We start from the raw sequence: 19,474 nt of genomic DNA, 5'->3' as shown, positions 1-19,474 counted from the left end.
ATAATGTAATTTAATATTAGCAGCGGCGGCATCACTATTGCGACAGCATGCACACGTATCGACGATAGCTTCAGGCAAATCTCATCGTCATCTCATCCCGGGATATCGAGTCTCACCGCCAACACACCACTTACCCTGTAATAACTGTAATAATTTAAGTCAAAAATAGAAGCAGTGCTGACACCCTTTGGCCAACTAAGGTAGCCATGCCCAAATCTGGAGAACAAGGTCAAATGATGAAAGATGAAAAAGCGGAAGCAAAAGATAACAAGTATTCGCATTAGAACGTCATGTGACAAAGCATCTCTTTGGTAGAAACCCGGTACTCCTCCTGCCTGGATATCCCTGCTACGCATTTGAAAATCACTCGACTATCATATTCCCGTCGCACAAACATATCCCGCCTCTATCCAAACTTCTTTTCAAACTTCTTCAGCATGCCCGTCACGCCTCTCTCGATCCGGCCCGCGTTCTCCTCAAACTTTCCTTTGCCCTCCTGCTTCGGTGGCTTGTAACCATGGGCTGATTCGGCTTCCGTTGGTCGATATGCCTGTTGATGTATTGAATAATCTACCGACCCCGATGGCGCGTAGCCTGACTGGGAATATGAGTAGTTGGAGTACCCGCCTGGTGGAGGGCCAGGAAGGCCTTGATTTGCCACTGGCGGCTGTGATGCCGGCGGTGGAGGAAGGCCTGGCGATGCTGGAAAACCTGCCCCATAAGTGCCGGGCAACCCGGGAGAGGGCAGAGCCTGCGTTGGCATCGTCGCTGCTCGATGAATTCCAGGGTGGACGGGTGGTGCTCCAAACTGAGGAGGCGCAAGCCCTGGGCTGGTAACTCCCGGCGCAAACTGAGACGGAATGCCTGGAGTAAAGGGCTGCCCGCGATAATCATATGCTACCGCGACCGCCAACGGATTGAGAGGATCCTCGTCCGGGGGAGGCGTCTTTTCGCGATGGCGAATGGCCTCCGGTGCAGCTGGCGCGGCGGGATTGTAGGCCATCGGCGCAAAATTCGCTGGCTGAGGCGGAGGCGGCGGAGGCGGCAAGGAGATGCTTGGTGTTTCTGACGAAACGGCCGAGGCATCTCCAGGACCCCCGATTGAGCTCTGTGAAGTCGACTGCGACGAGACAGCGCCGTTGCCGTACTGAGGATCCGAAATGGCCGCGCTCTCGAGCTTCTGGACGACGGAGCTCATGCCCGCGGGCTGAGGCGGCGGGCCTGGCTCATCGAGAACCTCGACCTGGGCGGGCGGCAGCACGCGCCTGACGCCGTTGATGAACTGCAGCGCATCCTGCTGCGTCCAGAAGTAGACGTCGAGCGAGTGCAGCTTGTAGTGATACTTGTTCTCATTGCGCGGGTCATAGGTGGGGAGATGCCACTCGCTCTGATCGACTGAGTCGGCGACGGTCAGCGAGACGGCGCAGTGCTGCTTGTACGAATACCGAACATGCGCCTGATCGAGGACTATGCGAAGAAGAAATCAACATCGTTAGACTGTACTCAACGGACACGGATCATGAGGTTTGCGGCTGGCCTAATTCTTACATCCATAGAATGCATCCTGGTCATCAGTTCCCGGATTGTTTGCGATCTCAATGCGGCATCTCCTCTCGCTGGCATTCTCAAACAGATAGACATATGATCCCTTGTCGAATCGGTGATGGCGAGGCTTCACATTTGCCGGAGAATAAAAGTAGTGTACATCTCCAAAGCTGCAAGTCTCGGCATTAGCATCAGCAACGGGCTGTAAGCACACATCATTTGATGGATTGCGACCGTCATCCACTCACAGCGTAGCTACGTTCTCCTCACCTGGCCGAGCTGCCATCTTGTCTGTCTGCGTCTGACAGCGATACTGTGACTCCAGACGTCACCGGGCAGCTTGAAACGAAGCGGGTGAGAATTAAAACTCCGGGCCCCCTTGAGCTCTTTGCCGTATGCAAGTTGCTCTTTATACGCACTCGACGACCCTTATTTCTCAAAGCGAATCATGCAATCGCTTCAGCCATTTGGGCCTATGAGATAATGGCGTCTCGGCGCTTATACGTCCTCACAGTGAGGGGTGTGAGCACAGTCTGTGGCCAATGGCGAGCGACGGCCGGGAGTTCTGTCACAAAGCCCTCTGCACTAAACCCCGCTGAAAGCTGCTAGCACAGACGGTCGAGTTATGCCTAAAAAGCACTGAAGATGCTCCAAGCTTCCCACGTGATACCGTGTCGGTATCGTATTTCCCGCTCTTCACGTTAGGCAACGCGCTTCCACCCTGTCGGAATTCCGCTCGTGCGCAAATGCTTTATTTACCAGGCTGCGAATGTCAGCATGATACTCATAACCCCTCTATGCTGTCTATTACATGATACTCGGGACTGCGACTTGATGGCCCCATCGATATGACGTCTGCGGAATCTACGGAGGACTCAGCGCATCCTGAAGAAAAGTCACCGGAGCAGCAGCCGGAACATCAAGAGCAACACCAAGACGATGCCCTCAAAACTCTCAAATACCACCTGCTTGGGCCTTCGTTGACCAAGGCCGGCCAAGACAAAGTCGACCAAAGCAAGGTTTCTGACCAGAATCTTGTCTCAGATCGGAGCCGTATTTGTTAACAAGCAGATTCAGGTTTCGGAGATTATTTACAATGCGTCCAAGGGATCCAAATTCTTCACCCGTGAAGAGGAACGAGACAAGATCCTTACGAAAAAGATTGAGCAGATTCTGTCCAGGAAGAAAAAACTGGAACAGCAAGATCTGACGCGCGACCTGCGAAATGCCGACCGTCTCCTCGCAGAGCTCGAGCTGTCCAGAGACCTAACACAGCACATAGTGCATCTTGACTGCGATGCTTTTTTTGCGGCCGTGGAGCTACTCGAACGGCCCGATCTCAAAGATGTTCCCTTTGCAGTTGGCGGTGGTGTTCTCACTACGTGTAACTACGTCGCGCGCCAGTTCGGCTGTCGATCAGGCATGGCTGGCTTTGTTGCTAAGAAACTTTGCCCACAACTGATCCTTATCAAACCAAACTTTCACAAGTACGGTGCAAAGGCTCAGGAAGTGAGAGAGGTGCTGGCGAATTATGATCCGCGTTTCGAAAGTGCCAGCATTGACGAGGCATACCTCAACATTACGGAATACTGCGACGAACACAATATGGATCCGGCAGCAGTAGTGGAACAGATGCGGAAGGAAGTCCAGGAAAAGACGAGCATTACAGTGTCGGCAGGAATTGCTGCAAATGCCAGGCTGGCAAAGATTTGCTCAAACATTAACAAGCCGAATGGACAGTACGTCCTCCCTAGCGAGAGAAGCGCCATCATGGCGTTTATGCGGGACTTGCCAACAAGAAAAGTCAACGGCATCGGTCGAGTCCTTGAGCGCGAACTCTTGGAGATTGGAGTCAGGACATGCGGCGATCTGTATGAACAGCGGCAGTATCTAAACCGGCTATTTGGAGACAAGTATTATGTGTTTCTCCTCCGCTGCTATCTGGGGCTTGGCCGCACAAAGATTCAGCCCGCGGAAGAGTATGAGCGCAAAAGCGTCGGAACGGAGAGTACGTTCCACGACATATCGGACCCTGCAAAGCTGAGAGACAAACTTCGCTCAACGGCTGAGGCTCTGGAGAAGGACATGAAAAAGAATGAGTGCAAGGGCCGCACACTCTGCATCAAGATAAAGCTTCATACCTTTGAAGTTTATACCCGACAGGTCGTCCTGCCAAAGTCGATACAGCTTGCCGACGACTTGTACAACTATTCATTACCGATGCTTGCGAAACTGGAGCAAGAAATACCAGGCATGAAGCTGCGGCTCATGGGGTTGCGGTGCACACATCTAGTCAGCACCAAGAAGCCTGATACTATGGCATTCTTTGGGTTCAAGCCTCGCCGACAGGATGCTGGAGAATCGAGTGATGCTGGGATGGTCAAGAGGAAAGCGAGTGAGCCATTGGAAAAAGAAGAAGAGTGGGAAAGGTTGGGCACAGATGACGACGATTTACTGGAAGATTTAGACGACAGCCTGGAGAATGTATCTCACGAACAGGAGGGTGAAGAAGATGAGATGCTGCAGGACCGAAGACATGGGAAGGAGATTGTGCCCAATCCACCTCCTGAACGCGGGGCTCAGCCGGAGGAGGACTGGTGGGAGTGTCCGATATGCCTCCGCCCACAGGCGGCAAACGAACGACAGTTCAACGAGCACATCGACTTGTGTTTGTCTCGACAGACGATTCGGGACGCGGTCCAGGCTGACGACCCGAAAGAAACGAAGCATGTCCCGCCTGACGTGAACAAACGGCCCAAGCTGACGGAGAAGAAGCTGACAGAGAAGAAGCGGGGCCGTCCGCCTTCTACAGATCCCAAGCAGAAGAAGCTTTCTTTTTTCTGAGTGAGCACATAATAGGTTATGAAAGATCCATCATGGATCAAGTTGAAGATACTCTGCCGGATGTCCCTATGACATTCGTGAGATACGAATCTCCAAGAAATGTTCATGTGTTCATTCCATAAGCGTTTGATGAAATACTGCAAGGGTTCAGGCTCTGCCTAATCCCAGAAGGATCCACCGTGGACACATCCAGCTACGGCGTATTCCATTTCCTCTGTGGTAAATGACGATGTCTATAGAATTCTGTTGGGGCTTTTTGGAAATGGCCTTTTGGATGTAACGATGCCTTCGCTTCGCCTTATCCTAAGGCTCTATCCCCACTGATCTGCGAATATCGACTGATGCTTGCAGTTTCTGCGCATGGATATTGCTACAGATGAGGAAGTGATATGACGTATGGAAGGTGAATGGAAAGAGTGTCTAATGAATATTGATGACTGGAGGATGATCACATCTGGATAGAGTTGAGATCTAGTATTTGACGGAAACGTTTCATGTACTTTGGGGATCCGCTATGCGACCAAAAGGAAAATATTTACAAATCATGTTCTCGTTTACAGCTCCCCGTGGCCCTCGTCAGTGTCGGCGATGACCGTCTTGGCAGCATCGACAGCCTCGGAGGCAACGCTGGCAACCTTCTCGGCCACTTTCTCGGCCACAGGTGGCTCGGGGGCCTTGACGCCCTTGATCTCCAGCAGCTCGGTCTCGAAGACTATGACATCAATTAGTGGCCTGATATTCGATACGGCGTGGGGGTTTTCAAGTTGAAGCAGAATGAGAGGGCAGAAAGAGACGTACCCAGAGTCGAGCCAGCCGGAATAGGTCCCATGTTGCGGTTGCCGTAGCCCAGCTCGGGGGGGATCGTGAGGGTTCTGGAGGAGTGATGTAATGTTAGCCATTGGTAATTCCAGCAGTTAGGGGGGTCAGTGACGCAGTGTTGTCCTTACCTCTTCTCTCCAATGCACATATCAAGGAGACCCTGATCCCATCTAGAGTGGCGAAAACCCATTAGCTTCTAGTCGCAATGAAATCCCAACGACGTGGGGGGAAGGGAAGGGGGGGGAGTGTAGAAACGAACCCCTTGATCACCTGGCCAGCGCCCAGCTTGAAGGTGAAGGGCTGGTTGCGGTCGTAGCCTGCGAAACGAAGTGTCATGTCAGCCACGGACCTCGAACTCGAAACAAACAGAGATCGTCATCTAGACAGGTGGGCAGATGACGAGGGGGAAAGGGAACAGCGTACTGGCATCGAACTTCTTGCCGTCAGCAGCCAGAGTGCCCTTGTAGTGCATGGACAGTGTGTCGCCCTTTTGGGACTTGCGCTCGCACTCGACGGCGTGGGTGACCTCGATCTTGAGGTCCTCGGCGGCGACGACGCCAATGGCGCAAGAGGCCAGGGCGGAGAGGATCAGGGCTGCCTTCATGGTGGCGAAGAGTGTGGTGGGTTGAAGAAGATGGTGCGCGGACTGCGGAAAGAGAAAATGAGGCGAAACCGGGGCGTGGGTTTACGTCGATGAAGGGGAAATGGGTTACGTCGATATAGGGGGGAAAAGGGAAGAGAAGAAGAGAAGAAGGCGATGCTTCACAAGATGCTAATGGAAGCCAATGCGCGCCAGCCAGCTGAGGGGCTTTGCCAAAGTGGCCAGCTATCACAAACTCCACTGAGCTTCCCGATTCGAGTGGATTGAAATCTACTTTGGCCGTTGAGATGGCGGAGACCATTGGCCAATAACATCCATTGATTTTGCCCGTCTGGCTCCCCCGCCAATTTCAATTCCCCGGGGTCTGGCTTCAATTGCTCCGTTAGTGCTTCATGTGCCTTACAATGGCTTTTTGCTCATGGCCCGATTATGATGACATTGTTAAATATTCTATATGGAATTCTGCGCAATGGCATATCGTATTCGCTGGGGGGATTCTGAAATGTCGTCACCAAGGGGCAACCCAGCGCCGTGTTGTATCTCGCGTGATCCAAGTGCAGCCTAAAACAACCACAACTACTGAATCTTAAGGCCGATGGTAATTGGCTGGGTTTGTCCATCCGGGGGATGCAGCAGAAATTATTGAGCGCATATACATGCATGGGGGAACAGAAAGAAGCTTTTTCGTGTGCTTGGTACGTCATGGCCCTGCTGGACCCTGTCCCGAGGTCATGTGGGTGAAAGCAAAGACGATAAAGAATCGTAAAAGGCTTTGCGATGATGCTATTCAGGAGGCCCCAGCTGGACAAGGGGCAAGCGAATGCAATCGCCTTTTGGCGAAACAGCTTAAAGTAAATAACAATGAAGGATTCAGGTTACGTAGATGAGGCGTCTTCGAGCACGTACGATATCGACGTCAATTCGAGGTACTGCAATTTTAATTTCTTTGACAGCTGAGCCCGAAAAAACTCAATGCATCCCCAACCAATTCCTCAAGGTATGACGTAGTTGAGCCCTGAAAAGAACCCCCAATTCAGGAGCCACACTACCAATGCAAGGCTACTAGGGAGGCTGATTTGATTGCAAGAAGAGCCCACATGACTTTTTTGGAACTTGAGCCCCCCCGGCGCCATGCCAAAGAGATGGAGGCCCGTTTGTGGCATTTCTCGATTCTGTATGTGGACTTGTCGATCAAGGTTCCGGTTCCAATAGACGTGCCTTGCATCGTGAGGTCGCTTCCCCGGAGGCGCCTCACTAGCCCCGTTTGTCGTTTGTGCTGACCCAAATGATCCCACGCCCTGTACCAAGGGTCTTGTGTGGGCGACGACGCTCTCCGGAAGGGGTGTAGTTGGGCAGAAACGGTGAGAGAAGCGAAAAGAAGTTGGTTGCACGGTATGGTCAGAAGAAGGATGGAGTGGGAAATGAAGGCCCATCTTGTGTTGTCGATTCCACGTATCGCGGACGAAGCCGGTGGGAGGAGGCCATGCCGGCATCACTTCCGCGCAGCAGCATCATCTCAAAGTCGCCGGTTGGCATCTCGTCTCCTAGTACTAACCGAGGTGATTGTACGAGTACGGAGCAAGAGCAGCTCAACACTATCCAATACGTATGGCCTTCTTACAGTTTCCAGGGCATAACGGGGCTTGTCATGTCGTCACCGAAGAAAGAGTAACAACACAGCCTGCTCCCATCGTGGCTTGTTCACCCACGACAAGCCGCGGGACAACTCACGAGCAAGGGGCCAAGAAAAAAAAAAGTCGAGTCCAGTCAGCGTCCGGCTTCATGTCGTACAGCAATTGTTCGCATTTGACCCTGGGAGCGATAATCAGACGCGTGACATGCGCTGCAGGTAGGTAGTCTAATTCCTGGCCTTGTGGCACCCGCGAATGCACGAATGCATACGCATACAAGCCCGTTTCTCCCTCGCAGCTGCGGATGCGGCTCCCTACCACCCACAGGCCTGTTCGCTGTGAAGAATTTCTCAGCCACCCACTAGAGAGAGAGGAGCGTGAGGGGACAAGGAGGGGTATGTAGAAAAAAAAAAAGAAAAAAAGTGAATAGACCAATCCCGACTTCCATCCTCAACTTTGCAAATCCCTTTCTTCGACTTTTTGTCGACGACTCATCAGTGATGAAGCGGACCGCTGATGCCTGCTTTTGCGCCTGTCTGCCTAACAGGTCCAGCAGGGCCTAGTAGAGTCTGGACGGCACGGGCGAGGCGCTGAGCAGCGTGGCTCGTGGGGTCACTTGGTTCCATGTTTCTCTACCGTCGCTGGCCGGGTACCTGTGCAAGAGGGCGAACGCACCAGAGTCCGGCAACTTGGTACCTGTCCGCTAACACGCGCTCTGTGACGGACCCCTGTGGCGCCGTTATGCGCAGCTGTACTGTTGAACTGATTTGCTTGACAGGTACCCGCGGATTGGTAGCGGGCTGGCTGTGCTTGGCATCCATCCCATCCCATCTTTTTCCATGTTGCACGTCTTACCAAAAACATTCACCGTCGACGCGCAGCCGCCATGACTGTGACTCGAAGGCAGACGCGCATCGGGAATCTAGGGCTCTCCATCTCTTTCTCTCGCTCTCACTGCCGCTGCTATCCCCCAGCCGTCGCCGCTTCACTGTTGTGGCCATGCTCAGACCCAGTCCTCAAAGTGCCGAAACCTCCAAGCCCCAACTTCTTCACTCGTTCCAGTCCGTGCCCTCCCCCTTCGCCCTGCCTAACGGAAACAAGACACCCCCCTGCCCTCTCTCTCTCATCATGAGGTCCGTTCGAAGCCCATTTTTCGCCACGCCTAGTCGTTGAGCTTTTTTGGGTTCTGACGATTTTGCTTTTTGTCCGAAAGGGCCAAGGCCAATCATGGCGATTGGCGGCCCCTGTCTGGCGTCCCTGTTTTGGGGAGGGCCTCGGCAGATCGCTTCACGAGGCGTGTGTTTCCGTTGTTGAGGCCTGAGTCACGACGTGCTGGCTTCTGTGTCAGAGCTAGGCCTAGTACCCGTTATTGTTGCTGCTGCCTCACCCTACGCCCTCTTCGCCCTATCTGCCTATCGTCTCGAGTGAGCATGCTGTCAGTCTGTCAAGTGTCTAGACTGTCGTGACGGCAGTGCAATCTCCGAGTACAAAATGGCCATGGCCCGTCGTCCTCAGGATGCATCTTCCCTTTCCTCATCACCCTTATTAGGATAGACACGAATCAAGCAAAGCATTATCTACCAACAACTATATATCAACTACTGCTACCGCTTCTGCTCTTCTTCTCTATCCTCTCTTGACTATCATTGTTATATCAAACTCTTAGAGTTCCAACTCTTCATCCATCATCATCAACAACAGCCAACCAACCAACCAACAAACAAACAGACCAACAACTGTGACAATGTCCAGCCAACGCAGCGTCTATGTTCACCAGACCAGCTCTGGCCCCTCTACCGCCAGCTCTTCCAGCCGCTCCTCCAGCTCATCTGCCCATTATGCGGCATCCAACTCCCGCTCTGTCTCCAATGCCCGCGAGTATGATGCCGGTATGCCATTACACCCAACGTCTTCTACCTGCCGCAACATGCTAACAAGTCCCATAGAAGGCCGTTCTGCTCAAGTAGTCCGAACCGGTGGCTCTGTCGTCATCAACCACCGCCGACGGGACTACGAAACGGACTCTCCTTCTCCTCGCTACCGTGGTGGCTACCAGTGATGGGACTTCCATCAGACAGCTTGCAACTACACAATTTCACAACCACATATTGGGACACAACCCGCTTCTGGGGAGCCAGCCGAGGGCTAGCTTGGCTGCCCTCTGCTATGATGGCTCCTCTACACATCCAATCATAGAACCGCATGGCGCTATTGGCGTTCTTTTTGTACTATTTTTACTCTTCTTTACAACTTTACAACTTTGGGATACTGGCAACAGGACATGGGCATGGGAATTGCATGGATATGGATATGGATATTGGCATGGATATGACTTATCGCTTGGGAACCGACGGATTATAGCTAAGCGAAGGATGGGTGGCGTTATTGATACGAAATGCAGTTGATATTTTTATTTTTATCTTTATTTATTTCATCTATTTATGAAACGAAACAATCTATTCATGCGTATTTCTGAGACATTTTCCGGCGAAACGTCGTCAGCTCCTTTTTTTTTTCTTTGTCTTGGAAAAAAAGCTCCGTGGGTTCAGGTTGTCTTACAGCTTATCAGAGAACGCGCAACTCACTACTGCAGGAACCAAGATCGCCGGGAGGCAGCCCTTATTTTTTACCCTCTGGGTCGACCAGATCTATTTTTGGTAGCCCGATGTAGCCCCAACCACTGCTACCTTGCGCTCCATAGCGCTGCTTCATACGAGTACGGGATACACGGGGGCGAAGGAATAGGCAGCAAAATTTTGATTTACTCGACTTGTCAATATTTCTTTTTTGGATGGGTTTTATTTTTAGGCGTTGCATCAAAACTCGAGATTGAGATGTGCTCTCAAATCTCAAAATGGCAGCCCCTTTGCTTTGTTTCAAGTCCTTGCTGGACATCACGCGAGCTCCTAGGTAAACACATAACAATTCCAAACAAATCCATCTCCTCCTGTGCGGTTTCTGTAAATGGGTACTCTGCATATTTGTGTGTTAAAACAAGCCGCATTTCCCAGCATCCGTTCCCCAGCACGTTGTTCGCTATATAGCTCTCTAATGCTGTTTAAGCGCCGCCCTCCCGCTTAGCGTACTCCTCCTCGATGGCCTCGGCGTACTTTTCCTCTGGAGAGCGGGGGTCCTCGTGTAGGACGCCATCCTTGAGGAGGGCATCGGGGGAAGGGCGATGCGAAATCTTGTCGTTGAGCTTGTCTCCGAGCATGTGTTTCTGAAGCTGTTGATTGATGCACTGTTAGCACTTATAGCCCCATCTCTTTAGTCCCTCCCGATTACCGTATTGCAGGTCTCAAATGTTGGAATATTCAAAAATGGAAAACTATTGGGAACTTCTTACCTCCTTTTGCTGAGCGAGGAGGCCAGGTGCGGCTGTAGAGTCTGGGAGAATGTTCTCTGCAACATCGGTTAGCAAGGCGAATCCAGCAAGGCGTAAGGCAAGCATCACAGCCTCCGTCAAGAGACTAGATGTGATTCGTTTCCGCAATAAACAGGCAGACGGGAAGTCGGGAATCATTGAGACGTACTCTCTACCAGCTCGGAGCGTTCGGGTCGGTGCTTGAGGTAGTTGGAAAGAGAGTTCTTGCGGGCAGAGTTGGTCTTGACGGAAGAGATGGGCGTCTCGTCGACAGGGAGGGCCTGAGGTTCTTCTGTGATGTCTGCCATGGTGATGGATTCGAGCTGATTTGTGTCTTGCGGCGATTGATGGTATGTAAAGGTGTAAGTGGTGAGAAGTGGCAAGACGGTCGGATCAGAGCCTTGAAGTGCCCAACGAAGCTCGTGTCAAATGACGTCAGGTGCTTCCAGAGCTCTAATATGTGGGGGTGGGGTTTTTGGTGGTGGTTTGATGGAGGCTGAATCAACTCCAACAGTTAAAGAGATCAGACGATTGTCAGATGGGAAAAAAAAAAGATGCAGTGTGAAGAGGGAAGAGAAGCAGAAGCAGGTTGTTTTGTAGTGGGAAAAGAGGGGGATGCAACGCTGTTTTTAACACTGATTCCCTCGATGAAGCATCGAACCCACACCGCATCCCTCAGGCCATCAACTTGGGACTAAAACAGCGACCTGGCGATGGTGGATAATTGGGCATGCGGGAGCGCTATTTTTCTCTACCCCGCAACTCTACTCTCAATTGCCCAGCTGCTGAAGGCGAGAGCAGGGATTGCAGTTAATTACGGGAGTGCTGGTGATGGGGTCACACAGAGATGCCATACGTGCGTGGTTTGAAGGTCATGGGCTGGAGGCCAAGGGGCGTGGTAGTGTCGCGTGGCAGCCCAAGGACAAGAAAAAAACATGAGACGGCCTTCTTTTTTCGTAGTAGAAATACCCGCCAAGGCACATGCTAACAGACAATGCTCATTTCCAGGGCATCAATCACGGTCAACAAGTGAGTCTGTCGTGGAGCATTAGCTGCCAGAACTGAGGCGGCATGAACCTTATGCGCTTCCAATTAAGGGGCGCTTGAATTAATTCTGTTGCGCCGATGTTTGGTTTCAGTTTTTCCTAGGCGAGCACAGCGGCGTCTCAGAAAGGCTGGCGCCAATTGCAGAGGGCCACGCGAGTGGCTTGAGTGGAAGAATGCTAGAACAGGACATGGCTTGATTTGTGTGGATGATGTCTTGGATGAGAAGAGAATTTTTGCAGGTGGTTTGCGCGTACAATTACGATAGTGATGGTTGTGTACTCCACCGTAGGTCCGCACATCGTCAACATCTCCAAAGTGTGCTGCTGCACTGTACAGAAAGCACTGCTTCTGCTACTATCATTATCAGCTTTAGTCTTCTTTTAAATACGCATCTATTACAATACAAATGCACTCTTGGAATGCAAATGCTAAATGGTCAAGTTGGGTTCGGAGAGTCTCGGCAAGTAGACAGACGCTTCGTCTACTAGTGTTTATACGGAGGGGAATCCAGATAGTCACAATGGAATCCGGATGCACAACGTCTATGAATAGTATTTGCCGGCCCGCGTATCGTCACCGGCCAGAGGGATCAAGCGCATGCAAGATCTACTGGGCGAGCAAATCAAACAGCGAAATGGACGCTCTGGAAAGGGAGAGACTCCACCGCCAAGGGAGCGTTGACGAGACTGTCTGGCGCCAGCAAACACTGCCGGAGGTCCAGATATCCAGTTTTTCCTTCTTTTGGTCGATGAAGCGGCTCCGGAATTCGGTAAGGGTGGTCTCCATCTAGGTAGAAACCGGGAGAATTATCGGAACATGAAGTAGGTAGTATGGAATAGTTCAAGGCACGGAGTTTGGTTGCACTGTATTACTATTGACGATACTACGGAGTACTACCTAGGCACCTGTTGTATGTACCTGGGCAACTTATCGAGGTGCGTTAGGTAGAAGGGAGAAAATGCTAATGCGCTATGATGTGAGGCTACGGAGGCGCCGGAGCGACGCTGCATGGGCTCTTCGTATCAAGAACGAAGAAAATAAGCAGGAATCAAGGGTCCTTTTGCTGCATATAAATTAAAACGCGGGTACCGAAATTGAAAGAGTCGTGGAATTGAAAATTACAGAAAAAACACTGAGCGTATTCCATCCCTGAACCAAACGGGCGGGTACGTACTGCTACTTGTCAGCGGAGTGGCTGTGCCATCAGGAATCAAGGGAATCCAGCACAAAGGAACCTGAAAGGCCACGGCGGAAAAAGGTCGGCCAGCGGCACTAAACGTCACTCGTCAGGCACCGCATCATTCGGCCGCGAATGCTCGACAAGCCACATTCAAGCCTTTGGGTCAACTGAACCGATTCCCCTCGCTCACTTCACCTTCTCTCGTCACTTGCGGCACAAACCACACGAGTGCTTGATTCCAGTAATTAGACATCTGATGCTCGAATAAATCGCGTCGTCAGCCTTCTTCTCTTTTTTTTCTTCTTCATCTCTCTCTTTCCCCCCTCCTCCTGTGCCGTCTCTCCGTCTTCCACAATGGTAGGGCCACTCGAACTCTCCCCCCCGTTCTCCCTCATCCCCCGCCAAAAAAGGCTGCGGCATCGTTCTAACAGGCACTTTTTACTTTTCCTAGGGTATCTCGAGGCGTCCCAAGGACAAGGCCGCTCGCAATGCTCAGGCGGCGGGCGGCAGCGGCATCGAAAAGCCCAAGAAGGCGACGTACGAGGTGACTAAGAAAAAGGAGATCGGTGTGTCAGACTTGACCCTGCTCAGCAAGGTCTCCAATGAGGCCATCAACGAAAACCTCAAGAAGCGTTTCGAAGGCGCCGAGATTTACACATACATTGGCCATGTGCTGGTCTCTGTCAACCCCTTCCGGGACCTGGGCATCTACACCGACCAGGTCCTGGACAGCTACAAGGGCAAGAACCGTTTGGAAATGCCGCCGCACGTCTTTGCCATTGCCGAATCCGCATACTACAACATGAAGGCGTACAACGACAACCAGTGCGTCATCATCTCGGGCGAATCAGGAGCCGGCAAGACCGAAGCCGCCAAGCGCATCATGCAGTACATTGCGAGTGTCTCTGGTGAGCAGTCGGGCGACATCAAGAAGATCAAAGACATGGTGCTGGCAACCAATCCGCTACTTGAGTCGTTTGGAAACGCTAAGACGCTGCGAAACAACAACTCGTCGCGATTCGGAAAGTACCTCCAGCTTTACTTCAACTCTACCGGCGAGCCGGTCGGAGCCGACATTACAAACTACCTCCTGGAGAAGACGCGAGTTGTTGGGCAGATTACAAACGAGCGCAACTTTCACATTTTCTACCAGTTCACAAAAGCTGCGCCAAGCCAGTACCGCGAGCTGTTTGGCATTCAGAAGCCCGAAACCTACCTCTATACCAGCCGTTCCAAGTGTTTCGATGTAGACGGCATAGACGATGTCGCGGAATTCCAGGATACGCTCAATGCCATGAAGATCATCGGATTGAGCCAATCGGAACAGGACGAGATTTTCCGCATGCTGTCTGCCATTCTGTGGATCGGCAATATTCGATTCCAGGAGGACCAGGGCGGGTATGCCGAGGTGGTCGACAAATCTGTAGTGGACTTTGTCGCATACCTGCTGCAGTGTACAGCCGAGGACGTCGTCAAGGGCATTACCATTCGTATCCTGACGCCTCGAAACGGAGAGGTTATTGAGTCGCCAGCAAACCCGGCTCAAGCAATGGCGACCCGAGATGCACTGGCCAAGGCCATTTACAGCAACTTGTTTGATTGGATCGTAGAACGCATCAACATCTCTCTCAAGTCTAGACAGCCCACAACCAACACCATTGGTATCCTGGATATCTACGGTTTTGAGATTTTCGAGAACAACAGCTTCGAGCAACTATGCATCAACTATGTCAACGAAAAGCTCCAGCAGATCTTCATCCAGCTCACCTTGAAGGCCGAGCAGGAAGAGTACGCGCGAGAGAAGATCCAGTGGACACCGATCAAATACTTTGACAACAAGGTTGTGTGCGACTTGATTGAACAAGTTCGACCTTCTGGTATTTTTTCTGTCATGAAGGACGCGACCAAGACGGCCCACGCAGATCCCGCCGCCTGTGACCGAACTTTCATGCAGAGCATCAACGGCATGTCACACGCTCACTTGATTCCCCGACAGGGCAGCTTCATCATCAAGCACTATGCTGGTGATGTCGGCTACACTGTCGATGGTATTACGGACAAGAACAAGGATCAGCTGCTGAAGGGACTACTGAACCTGTTCCAGACCAGCGGAAATGCATTCGTCCACACACTGTTCCCCAACGAAGTCGATCAGGATAACCGAAAGCAGCCTCCTACCGCGGGCGATCGTATTCGAACATCGGCTAACCTCTTGGTCGATACACTCATGAAGTGCCAGCCATCCTATATTCGAACGATTAAACCCAACGAGAACAAGTCTCCTTCCGAGTACAATCAGGCCAACGTCTTGCATCAAATCAAGTATCTTGGTTTACAAGAAAACGTTCGCATTCGACGAGCTGGATTTGCTTATCGACAAGCCTTTGACAAGTTTGCCGATCGTTTCTTCCTGCTGTCGCCGGCCACTTCCTACGCTGGTGAATACACATGGCAGGGCTCGGTCGAGGACGCTGTCAAGCAGATTCTCAAGGACACGAGTATTCCCAAGGAAGAGTGGCAAATGGGTATGACCAAGGCGTTTATCAAGTCCCCAGAGACGCTGTTTGCACTGGAGCACATGAGAGACCGATACTGGCACAACATGGCCACTCGTATTCAGCGTATGTGGCGAGCCTACCTTGCCTACCGAGCCGAGTCTGCCACGAGAATACAACGTTTCTGGCGAAAGAAGCGCACCGGCGCAGAGTACTTGCAGCTCCGTGACCAGGGCCACAAGGTTCTTCAAGGGCGAAAGGAGAGGCGGCGTATGAGTCTTCTCGGCTCTCGAAGATTCCTTGGAGATTATCTCGGCATCAACGCCATGAACGGTCCGGGTGCTCCTTTGCGGCAGGCGGCCAACCTTGGCTCGAACGAGCGAGCCATCTTCTCGTGCCGTGGCGAGCTTCTTGAGGCCAAGTTTGGTCGATCCAGTAAACCGAGTCCTCGCATCATAATCATCACCAATGCCAAGTTTTACATCATCGCTCAGCTGCTCGTCAACAACCAACCACAGATCCAGGTGGAAAAGGCAATCCCGCTGGGAGCCATCAAGTTTGTTGGTTGTTCTACAGCCCAAGACGACTGGTTCTCACTAGGAATTGGCTCTCCCCAGGAACCGGATCCGCTCATGAACTGCGTCTTCAAGACGGAGATGTTTACTCATATGCAGCGTGCCATGCCAGGAGGGTTCAACCTCAAGATTGGCGAGACGATTGAATATGCCAAGAAGCCAAACAAGATGCAGCAGGTCAAGGTTCTGAAGGACTCTCAGCAGCGAGCCGACTTTTACAAGAGTGGCACAATCCACACTCAGCAGGGACAGCCTCCCAACTCGGTATCGAAGCCGCTGCCCAAGGCTAAGCCTGTGGCGGCACGGCCCATCACCAGAGGCAAGCTGATCAAGCCTGGTGGTCCGGGAGGAAGGCCGTCCAGACTCACCGGTAACCGCAACACCCAGCCGAGGCCAACGCCCAGCGGCACCAGGACTGTTCCTCCGCCACCTTCCGCTCTTGGCAGCGTAGTATCGGTATCATCGTCGGCGTCATCCAATGCTGGCCCGTCAGCAAGCACAAGCACATTGAGCTCGGTGTCACATCAAGTCCCAGTTATCGGAAACGCCAACAAGCCATTGAGCCATGCCAGAACACCCAGCGCAAGTGCTCGAGCTCCACCACCGCCTCCAGCCCCTCCAGCTCCCCCTGCTGCCAAGCCAAAGATTATGGCCAAGGTGTTATATGATTTCGCCGGCCAGAAAGAGAACGAACTCTCCATCAAAGCAGGTGACATTCTCGAGATTATCCAGAAGGAGAACAATGGTATGTATCATTCAACCCACTTGACCCCTTAGCTTTATGACATGATCTAACGCCATATGATAGGCTGGTGGCTAGCAAAGAACGCTCAAGGACAAGCCTGGGTGCCGGCAGCATATGTTGAAGAACAGGCAGCTCCCGCCCCTCGACAACCTCCAGCACCGCCTTCGGCCAAGGCGAAACCCGTACCGCCGACGAAAAGACCTGCAGCAGGTGGCCGCAAGCCCGCTGACCTGCAACAGAGAGACTCTGGAATGAGTCTCAACGGCACCGGTGGCGACAGCCGCAGCAGCACACCGACGCCCAGCCTGGGAGGCAGCTTGGCAGACGCTCTCCTGGCACGCAAGAACGCTATGAACCAAAAGAGAGACGACGAGACTGACGACTGGTGAGCGACGCCACGAAATTTTTTAGATATGCTTCACGATGTTGCTTGTCATGAAGGGCATTTTATACAGTTCAGTTGGGGCTCGTATTTGATTTATTCTCGATTTTTATCTTGTTCTCTTTTCCTCTATTTGTTTTCCTTCTTGCTTCATACATCAATATCATGCCTCAATGACTGGGAAAAAACACTTTTCTTTTTGGCGGGACTTGTTGTATACACAATGTGTGCGAGAGATTTGGGCAACCCATTGTGTCATACGGTCTTTGAGTATAGATCTCGGAAGCGCGTGGTTGTGTTTTAAGGGGAGGCCATTGAGAGCCTTGGGGGCCTGGGATGCTATTTTTACATATATTTTAAAATGCTTGTCTTAGAAAAAATACAGTTTTTTATTTATATTACAATATTATCTTTATGTTTATACGCTTGTTTTTATTCCTTGTTTGCTCGCTGCTTGCTTGCTCGCTGCTTGCTTGCTCGCTGCTTGCTTGCTCGCTTTCTTTTCTTTTATCCTTGTAGTTCGTTACTCATCATTGTATGATGTTGCCCCCTTTCTGCGTCGTAGTAATTCTGCAATGGGAACCTCGTCGTCGTATTGTTCTGCCTCTTCATCAACGCCATAATCTCGAAGCCGCTCGCCGTCTGCGTTGACCCAGCCGTTCCTATAACTTCCCTCGTCACTATCACGCTCCCCATCTGAGCCATAGTAGTCATCCACCTCTTCCAATTCAGCCATAATTTTATTCTTCCTCCTAAAGTCTTCCTCCTGCCGCCTCCTGAAAGCCTCAACCTGCTCCTCGGGACTCAACCCAGCATCCTGCAGCTCCGTATCAAAATTCCTCCTCGCCAACCCCCCCTCCCTGCCCGCGCGCCGCAGCTTCTCGGGGTCCGGGGGCGGCCACATGCCAAATTTCCGGTTGAACCCGTTCTCGTCCCATGTCCAGCCCGGTCCCGTGCCGGTCTTGCTGAGGCGCGGGTTGCCGGCGAGGGGAAATAGCCAGAGCAGCGGGTTGGAGGAGCCCATGGCCTGGGCCATGTTGGCGAAGAAGCCGACGTCGTAGGGGAACTCGATATGTTCAAAACGTAGTTTTTCGCCGTCGGGGCCGGTGATGTCCCACCATTCTTTGTTGCCGCTGCGGATGTTGGACTCGTGCTTGTCGACTTCCATGTCCTCGATCGTGGTGCGGTTGAGGACCCAGCCCTGCAGCGTGGTGATCAACATTAAACCCAGGGCGAGCGACGTGACGGCCCAGACGAGGGACGTCATGGCCAACGATATCAGCGCAAAGAGCGAAGGGCCTAGGTGGGCGGGCATGTGCCGCGTCTCCCAGAGAGCGTAGAACCTCTGCCAGAAGAAGTACCCCAGCGTCCACAGCGACACGTTCGCGTAGACGAGAAACCGCAAAAAGTGCGGAAACGTCGTCATGGACACACAGTTGGCCGTCCAGGGACAGTGGTGGTCCATCTTGGGAATACATCGCCTACAATGCCGACAATGATGCGCCCTAGGAGGCTTCGGCGCCTGACACTTCTTACACCACCGCCCATCCGCATCGAGCACCTGTTCCTCGAAAATAAAGCGGCCGGGATCGATAGTAACGGCACGGAAGTAGCTGAACCACAGACACAGCAGCAGCGTGTTGAAGACGACGCTCTCGTTGCGAGTCAAGGGACCCGGGTCGAGCGTCTCGTCGCTGAAGACGAACTGCGAGAAGTAGCTGAGGAAGGCGGTCAGCACGCAGACGGCGGGGACGGCGAGGGCCTCTGCGAACGGCGCATCGCTGAATCCTGCCATGGTTTTATTTTACGGAGGTTGTGGTGGTGAGGACATGTATGAGGTTCTTGATACGGGATTCATGGCTGGTTTGGATTCTGCCACAGCTTAGTTTAGCTTACTGTACATAGGTACGAGGTTGCTGCGGTTGGTTTGGCGGAGACGGCGCGGAAAGGGTAACCGCTTCTTATGTAAGCGGAGAGAAACCCCTGAAACCGAGACCCAAAAAAGGTGAGATCCAAGACCGGACGAGGAATGCCGTTGCAGAAAAGAACAAGTATAATATTGGATATCATATCGAGACTTGGGGTAATTTTGCCTGAGATTTCTCGTCGCCACGAGGCCATTGGATTACAGCAGAATGATAGTCTCGAATTGCACTGCTCAGGCTACTTAGAAACATCTAAGGTACCAACGCAAAAAACGTGGCCCGCGTCGGGTTGAGCCGCCGGGCTGGGAAAGCCTCTTTTGA

At 52.2% G+C, this 19,474-nt stretch overlaps 7 protein-coding genes across 7 annotated transcripts; 3 read left to right on the top strand and 4 right to left on the bottom strand.

Annotated features, from left to right (window-relative positions):
• Window positions 1-406: 406 nt before the first annotated feature.
• T069G_03377 (uncharacterized protein) lies at window positions 407-1,831 on the bottom strand (the record flags this gene model as incomplete). The annotated part of the gene is made up of 3 exons (XM_056170587.1): window positions 407-1,467; window positions 1,549-1,715; window positions 1,794-1,831. 3 exons carry the CDS (start codon window positions 1,829-1,831, stop codon window positions 407-409), a joined length of 1,266 nt encoding a protein of 421 aa, XP_056031479.1.
• Window positions 1,832-2,393: 562 nt separating this feature from the next.
• Window positions 2,394-4,389, top strand: T069G_03376 (impB/mucB/samB family domain-containing protein; the record flags this gene model as incomplete). Its single annotated transcript, XM_056170586.1, has 2 exons — window positions 2,394-2,564; window positions 2,617-4,389. 2 exons carry the CDS (start codon window positions 2,394-2,396, stop codon window positions 4,387-4,389), a joined length of 1,944 nt encoding a protein of 647 aa, XP_056031478.1.
• A 554-nt stretch (window positions 4,390-4,943) lies between these two features.
• On the bottom strand, window positions 4,944-5,812 carry T069G_03375 (FKBP-type peptidyl-prolyl cis-trans isomerase domain-containing protein; the record flags this gene model as incomplete). Its single annotated transcript, XM_056170585.1, has 5 exons — window positions 4,944-5,101; window positions 5,188-5,261; window positions 5,337-5,378; window positions 5,468-5,525; window positions 5,632-5,812. 5 exons carry the CDS (start codon window positions 5,810-5,812, stop codon window positions 4,944-4,946), a joined length of 513 nt encoding a protein of 170 aa, XP_056031477.1.
• A 3,372-nt stretch (window positions 5,813-9,184) lies between these two features.
• On the top strand, window positions 9,185-9,499 carry T069G_03374 (uncharacterized protein; the record flags this gene model as incomplete). The annotated part of the gene is made up of 2 exons (XM_056170584.1): window positions 9,185-9,329; window positions 9,387-9,499. 2 exons carry the CDS (start codon window positions 9,185-9,187, stop codon window positions 9,497-9,499), a joined length of 258 nt encoding a protein of 85 aa, XP_056031476.1.
• Window positions 9,500-10,498: 999 nt separating this feature from the next.
• T069G_03373 (RPEL repeat domain-containing protein) lies at window positions 10,499-11,112 on the bottom strand (the record flags this gene model as incomplete). Its single annotated transcript, XM_056170583.1, has 3 exons — window positions 10,499-10,666; window positions 10,787-10,842; window positions 10,974-11,112. The coding sequence occupies 3 exons, from the start codon at window positions 11,110-11,112 to the stop codon at window positions 10,499-10,501; spliced, it is 363 nt and encodes a 120-aa protein (XP_056031475.1).
• Window positions 11,113-13,385: 2,273 nt separating this feature from the next.
• On the top strand, window positions 13,386-17,235 carry T069G_03372 (myosin head (motor domain) domain-containing protein; the record flags this gene model as incomplete). The annotated part of the gene is made up of 3 exons (XM_056170582.1): window positions 13,386-13,388; window positions 13,483-16,846; window positions 16,910-17,235. The coding sequence occupies 3 exons, from the start codon at window positions 13,386-13,388 to the stop codon at window positions 17,233-17,235; spliced, it is 3,693 nt and encodes a 1,230-aa protein (XP_056031474.1).
• Window positions 17,236-17,751: 516 nt separating this feature from the next.
• On the bottom strand, window positions 17,752-19,023 carry T069G_03371 (DHHC palmitoyltransferase domain-containing protein; the record flags this gene model as incomplete). The annotated part of the gene is made up of 1 exon (XM_056170581.1): window positions 17,752-19,023. The coding sequence occupies one exon, from the start codon at window positions 19,021-19,023 to the stop codon at window positions 17,752-17,754; it is 1,272 nt and encodes a 423-aa protein (XP_056031473.1).
• Between the last annotated feature and the right edge of the window lie 451 nt (window positions 19,024-19,474).

The sequence above is a fragment of the Trichoderma breve genome, chromosome 2, assembly GCF_028502605.1.
Source record: "Trichoderma breve strain T069 chromosome 2, whole genome shotgun sequence".
Lineage (NCBI taxonomy): Eukaryota > Fungi > Ascomycota > Sordariomycetes > Hypocreales > Hypocreaceae > Trichoderma > Trichoderma breve.
Note: the sequence above shows the minus strand (reverse complement) of the source record. Positions and strands in the feature narration are given on the sequence as shown.